Raw genomic sequence first — 9,685 nt, 5'->3', positions numbered from 1 at the left:
TGAAGCGTCTGTTTGTCTTGTCGACTTCCTCAGCAACTTGAGTCAGCAAAGTTGTCAAACTGTGACCTGACGTCAACAACCAACGCGAAGGAACAACTTTGAAAAGCTCGAGGCCGATGAAAACTTCACAAACAGATGCAAAGTTTCAGTTTTCACACGTTTTTATAGTTTCCTCACTGCCCTTGAGTCGGCGCTAAAATCTATGCTGTAGTGTGAACGTGAAATAACACGCCAAGTGTCAAACAACTAAAGCTGCGACTGGCAGCTCCGAAATCTGGCAGCTTCAGCTTCATGTTAAGAACGACACTGATCCTTAAATCAATCAGGTGTTTGAAGTGGCAACATTTAGGTAGTCAGCCGTTTGAAACTTGACTGGTCAGTATTCTCCACGGATTAATGTCCCAACAAACTGCAGAAATTAACTTTGAAACATAAATGACACTCGGGGGTAAATCAAAAAGACAAAACTTTTATTTGTTCAGCAACACGGTCACGTGTCGCGGACAGAAAGACTGAACAGATGTGATCGAATTGACAGAAGAAATCAAGACAACACAATGTCATTAATAAGCAGCTAAACCAGAACAACGGTGATGTGTGCTTCACTGATAACTGGACGGAAAGGACGAGTTAAAATCTCTGCTTTGCTGAAACCTCCAACAATGCAGCTGTAGACGTTCGGTGGAAGGTGGAAGGTGGAAGAAGAGGCGTGGGTAGAAGTCACAGAACGTTTCACATCCGACTCAATCATCCGGTTTGATCAGACCTCTTCACAGTTTGATACGACGTGGGCGCGATTCAGTCCGAGAAAACAGGACAACATACTCCCCCTTCTAGTTGGCTGGTTTTTAAAAAGTCAACAAAATCAGCAGAGTCCAAAAGTTTCTGTTATCCGATCACCAGTTAGGACCTGGATGGACGGTGAAGAGAGATAAAACAGTTGAGGTCAGAGTAATTCGGGTCATGGCTAACAAAGTGGGTCAGCGTACAAACAATGATAATAAAAGAGGATTTGACCGGTGTTGAAGGAGGAAGACGAGCAGAGGAAGATGGGATTGGACCAGCTCAGGTATGATTAGAAGGAGTAATGTCCTTACACAACAGTTCACCTGAAAATGTGTTACACTGAGCACTGGCTGGAGAAAACGTGAAGAAGACACGTAGGCAATGATACGATCTAATCGTGTTATCGGCATCTACATATTTGTGTTGTCCTGATTGATGAATATGAGGAAGCAGTGACTAAAAACGATCAGCTAATCATCAAGATTAAAGAGATTTATTTTTATGCTGTCACCAACATATACCACCTTTCTTTTTGGTCTACCAGACTCTGTAGCTGCTCAACGCTCCACTTTCTTCACCAGTTAGTCTTGAACTGTCTGTTTGCAGACCAGGCCGTGTACAGCAGGTCTTTTAGACCGAACCAGAACAGTAAAGTTTGAGCCAAACAGCTGAACGACGAGCTGAAACTCACTCTGAAGCCGAGGGGAGCTGCAGATTCAGGTGTTTTACAGCTGTTTTAAAATGATCTTGACTGAGGCACTTTGGTCCGTCTTGGTCTGCAGGGGTGTAAAGTTACCTGCAGGGTTGTTGCGGTAGTTCTGCCGCCTCGCCGGTCCAAGCCGGTTGCCGAAGCGATTGTTCCTGCGTTGGGGGCCGGTGTTCGGCCTGTAGGAGGCTCCTCTCCTTGGTCCCTAAAGAAGGAGACAAACATTAAAAGATGCCGCCTCCGTCAGATGGATCACATGACATAACGGTCACAGGTCAAAGTTCACGGAAACCTGACTCACCATGTTGCCTTCTCGCCTCCTGCCTTGCTCCTCTGCCCAGTTGGAGAATCCTTCGTCCTCCATTGGAGCCATTTCGTCCTTGTCGCTGTACTCAAGACCCTCCAGCTCACTGACACAAACACAAAGTGCAGAAAATGTTTCACCATCATGAGCGTCGCCTGTCCACAAATCCAATTGTTTGGCAACTTTTATATCTTCTTCATCTGCTGCAGCTGATTGTTTCAGTTCAGTCTCACCTGGCTGGACCCAGGGGGCGCTGTGACACACTGTTCCCTGATATTGTGACTTTAACCCCCTCCAGTCTCTCCTGCCTCCTCCTCTCCAGGTCATGCCTCAGGTCACCCGGGCCTCGCACCGGCTGTCATCGCATCATGGATGACAAAAAAAACAAAAACAAACCATGTATCGATTAAAATTTTCTATATAAACATCTGTACGTTTTTCCACTCCCATCACAACAGTAACAGTTTGTTTACCTGCAGGGATCCCAGCCTGGAGAAAAGAGGCTCCTCGTCATCAAGCAGCGAGTTCATGTTCAAGCTGAAACCTCTGCAGACGAGAGAAGACGGACTTTATTTTTCACAACCTGATGCTTCTCCAGCAACATCGTAAATAATGTAATTAAAAGAACAACAAAGAGTATAATTAGCACTACTTTATCACCAAAAACAACAGACAACGTGTCCGTCTATCATCCTGGAACGTACCGGTTTGAACTGAACCTCTCATCTAATGTCAGCTCCTCCGTCTCGTCTTCGGAGTAGCCGCCTTTTTGGGGAGCTGAGAAACGCTCATTCAGGGTGACCCCGTCGTCTCTGAAATACTGCTCTGTGAACACAGACGAGGAACACGTCAACCATTTCCGGTTCAAACGCGAGCCGATTAATTGACGACATTCATCCTGATAACACGTGCAATGAAGGTTTCACTTGCTGGGATGAGGCAGGTTAGTGTCACCTGCTAACTGTTCCCAGTTTTTAAGATTTCCCTGTTGGAGGAAACAGCTGCTGTTGACCAAAGAGAGTGTGTGCGCTGTGCTGACCTTTGACATGGTGCACCAGTGTGATGATTTCTTGGGCGAAAGTCCCAGTGTGCATCGCGGTCTCCCGGTACGAGCCGGAGTGCTCGAGCATAGGCAGGAAGTCCAGACGCTGGCGACCGACGTTGACCAGGTCCAACGAGAGCTGCCTGTCTGAGGAGTAACACAACGAGCTGCAGGGGAGGAGAAGGAAGAATGAAACCAGCTACGACGTGAAACTTAAAAACTCTTAGCTGAATTAAACACGCAAGGGAGAGTTTTATTTAGCAGCTGTCGTGACAGGGACAGAGTTTGATGATTTGCAGTGAAGCAAGGTCGACAGAGTTATGCTCGAGCCAGATTTTAGTCAAAATACTGAAAAGGTAAATAAATGCAACATCTTTACCTTACCGAACAAACTTACCTTTCACGACTTTCAACTGAGAACGTTTAAGATATATACACACCTTCGTAAAGAGTACACGAAATCATACAAATTCTCTTTTTAGATCATTGGAGGAGACCAAGATACCCCTAGTTTTTTTGTTTGTTTTTTAATCAGACTGGTGAGTTAAATGTTGGGTGAAAGTTCACACTTCTTTTCTCGTTTGATCCATTAAATCTTCAGTTTGGCTTCATTGTGGTTCATCAGACATTTGGTGGAGTCCAGCCGTGTTGTCTCCGTCGAACAGTGTTGATATTTTCTTAGCCCACGTTGGCCGTTCTTGACCAGTGACGGCTCTTTCTTCAAACTCGCCCCACAGTTTCTCCTCCTTTAGCTTTTGAAGGCACTCAGCTTCTTTCTTGAGCAGAGTATAAGATATTGGTTCTTTAATTCCTCCATTGATCAGTGTGGATTATTGCATTCATGACTTCAACAACTTCTTTTTCTCCAGTTTGAAGACGGCAGCTTTTTCCGACGATAGTTACGATCACGGCTTCAGTTTCTTCAGTGTCATTTCTGATGATACTTCCAGCATTGATTATGTTTTTGCTTTTTCGCAGATGCGGCTGCATTTCTCCATCCATCATCATCATTAATGATAATGCTCATGGCCTTTTTCTGATCGATGTCCTTGGCTAAGTTTTCTCCTTTTCAGCAGCGTTGATGTTCGTGCTCACAGCTTCTTCTTCTTCAAACTGTTCAGTCGGTGAAGTTTGTCTTCTTTACCAGCCACTTTAAATAAGAGATTCTGTTCTTCTGTTTTTTCATCAGCCCCTGTAGGAAGCTGGACAAAAACAAGACTCCCAAGGTCGGTCTCGTTTGTCTCAGCCGTCACATTGCAAACATGCTTTGAATCCTCTTCCCAAAATAAACAGGTCAGTATTCGGACATTTAACGCAGAGGCTGATCTTCTGACAGCCACAAATACCTCCTGCTCATCAAGGGTACGATCTCTTTACCATTGGTTACATCCACTTTTTCCCACAGTTTATTAATGATCGATGTACGAAAGTAACCAAATTAAGCTTTGGCATGCAAAACAACACCCATCAGGTTCCTGTCTTGGTTGATGCCCTTTCACAGAGTTATTTCCTTCTTCCCTTATACTCGTCTCTCTGGTGTTTTGAAGACAAAACAAGTGGTATCGATTTGTGTCAAGGGAAGTCTCACTAAATCATCAAAAATCCGAGCGTCTTTATTTTCACAGAGCTCCATCAGCAGTGTTTGATTTCCTTCCCGAAACAAGGGCTGCGTACAGACATTTACCTTCTTCAGTTTCAGCAGCGTTAGGTTTTTCTTTCACGATCCAGCCACACAAACCAGTCAGTGAAGTTTCCTTAAATTAGTCACAGAAATGCCATTTGTGGAAATTGTGTAGCATCAATCAGGTGGTGGTTCAATGGAGTTCATGAAGAGCTCTGTAGACTGATGACTGCTGGCAGTAAAATTAGGACAGGTGTCCATTTTCAGTCAAACTGGCTCCACAGAAAAGACTTCTCTGGAGGTCTACGACATACCGTACACAAGACACCACTTCGCTGAGCGTTGACATACTTCTTCAAAAGGTAATGTCGGTAGAGTCGGCGTAATCAACTCATTCCTCTTCACTCATCAGCCTGATGTCAAAGTCTTGCTTCTTCTGAGATGGACAGAAACATCAGATGGCCAGTGCCGAACATGAGCTTACGTCTTCTTGCCTTGGGGTTTGTATCTGCTGGCCTTTAACTGAATCCTTCCAGCTCTCATATGTCGGCCTTTCCATTTGCCTCTCATCTCGCAAAGACTTTGATTGTCTTTTCCGCCAGCCATCATTCAGGTTGTCCACTTTATGAAGTCAAATGCTCCTCCATATCTGTGCAGATTAATCTAAGAAGGCGTCAAATTGTAGTTTCAGACAGTCGTCTGTTTTTGTAGGTGTTGTACTCTTCTGTCTCTTGATTTGTGACTGAACACCACATCCTTCATCATCAGTGCACTGAGGCAATGTGAGAGTTGTCGACTCCGTAAAAATCTTAATTAATCCATCGAAGATAAATCTCCAGATGTCTCCACTTCTTTATGTAGAATGAGATCCAACTGCAATGATCATTTATATTATAAAAGAGCGATGCCACCTTGTTCAGGATGCGATCGCTTACCCAAAGACACTCCCAATGCTCTTCAGTCATGAATATTTTAGTTATTCAGGTGGTGTGAGCGTCTTCTGGGCTTCTACAGTGAAAGTAAAAGCAGAATGTTTCTCTTCTTGGCATCAATCCACAAGTTTTGAGTTTCTGCGCTGCGAGGCATCCTGAGTGTATGTTGCAACAGCAAATATGACGTGGTGGATGCTTGCAGCAGTTCGTTGATCCACGAGGAAACACTACAGAACTTCAATGTGAATGTATACTGTGATCATCAGTCTCTTCAACAAGCCTCCACGTCCTGTCCTCTTCCGTGAGCTCAGAAACAGAAGTGTGAACTTTCACCTCTCACCCTTGATAATTTCATTAAAAAAATACTCTACCTGTTTTGGTTAACGGGTCGGCTCATGTCCACTTTGATGGTTAGCGTTTCCTCCGTTACGACGCTCATGTTATTGGCTTTCTGATCATTCCATCCACGAGCCCTCTGGCGAGGCATTTTGGGGTCCAAGTCAACCTTCGGGAGGTGTCGGTCCAGACTTCCAGGTCTTTCTGGTTTCCACTGTTGAAGTCTGGTTTCTTCAGCCCAGTCAGATTCCCCTTCGATGGGATCCTTGTAAAAATCTTCCCTGAGGGGTCGATACACCGGCCTTTCCTCTTCGCGAGGAAGCTCTTGGTATCCCTGCGAGGATTGCTGTGGGCGTGGTTGATTCCTATGCGATCCAGTCCTTCCACCCTGCCCGCGACTGACCCAGCCTCTCGCTGGGCGAGGACCACCCCTGCCCCTGTGGCTCATGGGAACATCTTTGTTACCCTCCCTCATTGGGTTTGGCCTATCTTGTGGCGTAGGGCTCCTCTTAGCTTCATGATAGCTTGCGTCTCTCCATTTGTCTTGAAAATGGCGCACTCTTGCAACTTCTCGATCATCCAACCTGTTGTCCGACGCCCTGAAACGCTCCTGAGAGGAGCCCATTGGTCGGGGGCTCCTCTGACGGTCAAAGCCAGGGTCGAGATCTCTGCGACCGTCAAACTGTTCCCATCGCGGCGGTTCTCTGCTGCGTGTGATGCCATGACCGTGTTCGATGACGAGCGGTCCTGAGTGACGAGCGCCTTCACGGGGGAGGCTCCTTTGAGCGTCTCCTCTAAACCCATCTCTGGGTGCGTCCACTGAGTAACGCTGTTCTCCAAAGTCCTCCTCATTCCCGTACCTGTGACAGCATAAGAGGAGGTGACACGGTTCAACAATTATTCATTTAACGGTCACATCTTCACATGTGGTTTTAAATGTGCACTTAAATTAGCTTCTGACTCATCTCACAGTGTCAAATATCTGATTACCGCTGCAACATGAATGTTTTAAACTGTATTACTTTAAGCCATGCAATATTTGTTAAACATTTCTTTATATCAAGAAAAAAAAAGAGCACGATGACAGTGAGGATTTTGGCTCTATGGAAAATCAGAAAGACGAGAATCCTCTTTATTCTTTGCGTCCTTATTTCCCTGCAATAGTGCTGCAAAGTCTTTGGCTTTAAATTTACCCAAGGTGACTGTCGCCATCCATTTCTCTTCTTTGCCTTTTAAATGGAAGGTTCCTCTCTTGATGTGAATCCTCTCTTCGTCTGTCTCTATGAGGACCCTGTGTGTTCCGCCTTCCTCCTTCCCTACCTGCTCCTCCCCCTCTTTGATCATCTGACCTCGCACTTGGACTGAGGTCTCTGAACCTCCCTCGACCTCGGCCCTGCTCCTCTCTCCTCCAGCCCATCCCCGGCTCTCTCTGCTGATGGTCCGGGTGAGGCCTCGGCGCCGGCGGTAATCTTTCCCTCATCAACCTTGGAGGCGAGTGCGACAACCTCATTCTGTTTTCAAAACCCTGGAAGTGTTCTCTAAACCCCCCTCCTCTTCCTCTTCCTCCTCCTCCTCGTCTATCTTCTTCTACTCCTTCATCGTGAAGCGGGGAAAGACTCCGCTCGTCGTAGCCCATCGGATCACGATGAGGTGACAGCCTCCTGCGGTAAAACTCCTCCTGGTCTGGATGACGCTGGTGCGCAAAGTGGTGATCATCTGAGGAAGGAGGGGATCTTCTTTGGTCTTCCGGGTACATATCTTCCCGACAGTAGTCCAAGTCTCCTTCGGGATGTTCCCTGGAGTGGTGGCTCCGGTCCATCTGATCCCCGTCCAGTTCTGCAAGGACTTTATAAGGATCAAAGTCGGGTTCCTCCCATGGGAACCTCCTAAAAAGAAAACATCATGGATCAATGAGTCAGCATTCACTGTGATTTCTGATCTTGTGGGACACAAATGTTAATATGAACATGAAATAATATGGCAATGCGTCTACCTGTATCGTGGTGACCTGGACCGTGGTCTTGACATTTTGTCAACCTTAAAAAGAAAAAGAGAGATTTAAACACTCAACAGCACAGGCTGTTATTAAACTACTTCACCTAATCACATTATCAAGGGGAATCATCAGTATGACATGTCAAAGTACTGTATAAAGCGCATTTAAATTTTCTCAAAAATCAACAGTGCAATTTATGTATTAATTCTGGTTGTGTTTACGAACCTCGAACCGATTTTATGTGGTACACATTACGGCTACCGTAGTCAGGAGCGTCACAGAGTAATACGTAGGCCTACTGTGTTTCAACATATCGGGAACATTGTGGCGTGCGTGTATAAGGAGCCCGAAATGCCACGTGATAAGAGACATGCTTACGAAGCGGATTTCAAACTCAAGGCTATCAGTCACGGATTAGAACACGGGAATAAAGCAGCTGCAATTCAACATTACTGAGTGAGCGTATTGTTTTGTATTTTCGGGTTACAACTGAACAACGTTGAGAGTTATTGTGAATTAGTTGAATAAAGTTCAACCTATCTGACACGTGTTTTGTTTGGCTTATTGCGCCTTATAATCCGAAAAATACGGTAATCAATAATCCGACATATACCCGAAGATGATTTTCACGATTAGAAGCTGTGTCTAATATTTTATCTCCCGTTGAGATAAATGGACATAAAGTAGGGCTGGATGATGCGATCGCGCAGGCGTTGATTTATTTAGCTTCTAAACTCGATTTGAAACATCTTTGAATATGTTTGGATGCTTTTCACAGAAAAGATCCGATATATGAGCGATTCATTTAGACACTTTTAAGAAGAACCCTTAAATAAAGAGGACTGGATTCAAAATATCAAAGTTTAAATTGAATGTATTATTCTTGTACAAGAAGGAGCGTTTAACAGTGCAACACACAAAAGGGGTTACAGAGAAAAGGCTCCTCGAGGAGCTCTAACTGTTGGTTCTTATACATTTTTTAAAATGGGCTGTCTCTGACACCTCCCCACTGATACAGGTAACATCATAACATTGCTTTAGTTGGTTTTCTGCTCAATAATGAACATTATATTTTATATCCACACGGTACTCCCCTAGCCTGTCTCTCCTGTCCTTGTAATTTATAATTAAGGCCAACTAAGGGAGGTATGCAAGACATGCAAAGAACAGGACAGACAAACTATCTATATGAGTTAAGACATCTGCACCCCAGTATAATCAGACACTGACAATTTTCCACCAAAATAATTTGTGAGAATTAAACAACAAAACAAAGACGAAGCATTAACATGAAATAAAACTCCATAAATAACAACCCGCAGCTTATAAACAGGTTAATAAAGTAAATATATAAGTTATTATAGGCCAGGTTTAAAATGTGACACAGGTGGAAGATTAATTAATCACAGAGAATATAATTAATTAGACTGACAGCCCTAATGATAATAATAATAACAATAACAACAACAACAACAACAATAATAATAATCCATCTGTGAGCAGTTTGAGCATTAAAACATCAATAAAATTCAGGTTTACGTTGGTTTGTAGCTGCTGACCGGAAGTCTACCTGACCTAAACTCACCTGGTTTATCTACCTGTTAGCTCTACACCTGTTACTGCCCCCAGCTTCATCAGCTGCACCTCCACCCTCTGAATGTTAAAGTCTCGCTAACACGTGTTTATAATATTATATAAGTTTATGTCCACGGTGGCTAACGCTAAGCTAACCGGCCGTTGACTCACCTTCGTCCACGACACGCGCCAGGCGACCGCGCGCTCAGGTGAAGCTAAAGCGAGTGTGAACACGCGACGAGACGGAGACGGACAGTCTGTGAGGACAGAGGACAGAAGACAGAGACAGAGGACAGAGGACAGAGACACTCGCAGGTGTTTCTGTGCCGCGAACGTCCGAAAGGAAAATGGCGGATGTTGTTGTTAGCCGCCAAACGGCGAGACGAG

General features: G+C 44.8%; 1 protein-coding gene across 1 annotated transcript; it reads right to left on the bottom strand.

Moving 5' to 3' along the window:
* Positions 1-449: 449 nt before the first annotated feature.
* On the bottom strand, positions 450-9,685 carry zgc:112982 (BCLAF1 and THRAP3 family member 3). Its single transcript, XM_027274337.1, has 11 exons — positions 9,470-9,685; positions 7,721-7,764; positions 6,921-7,613; positions 5,763-6,587; positions 2,836-3,005; positions 2,501-2,621; positions 2,270-2,342; positions 2,030-2,151; positions 1,794-1,902; positions 1,583-1,697; positions 450-910 (listed from the first exon to the last, which is right to left on the bottom strand). Exons 2-11 carry the CDS (start codon positions 7,753-7,755, stop codon positions 897-899), a joined length of 2,277 nt encoding a protein of 758 aa, XP_027130138.1. The 5' UTR covers positions 7,756-7,764; positions 9,470-9,685; the 3' UTR covers positions 450-896.

This window comes from Larimichthys crocea, chromosome XXIII, assembly GCF_000972845.2.
Source record: "Larimichthys crocea isolate SSNF chromosome XXIII, L_crocea_2.0, whole genome shotgun sequence".
NCBI classification, from domain to species: Eukaryota; Metazoa; Chordata; class Actinopteri; family Sciaenidae; genus Larimichthys; species Larimichthys crocea.
This window is presented reverse-complemented; position numbering and strand designations above follow the sequence as displayed.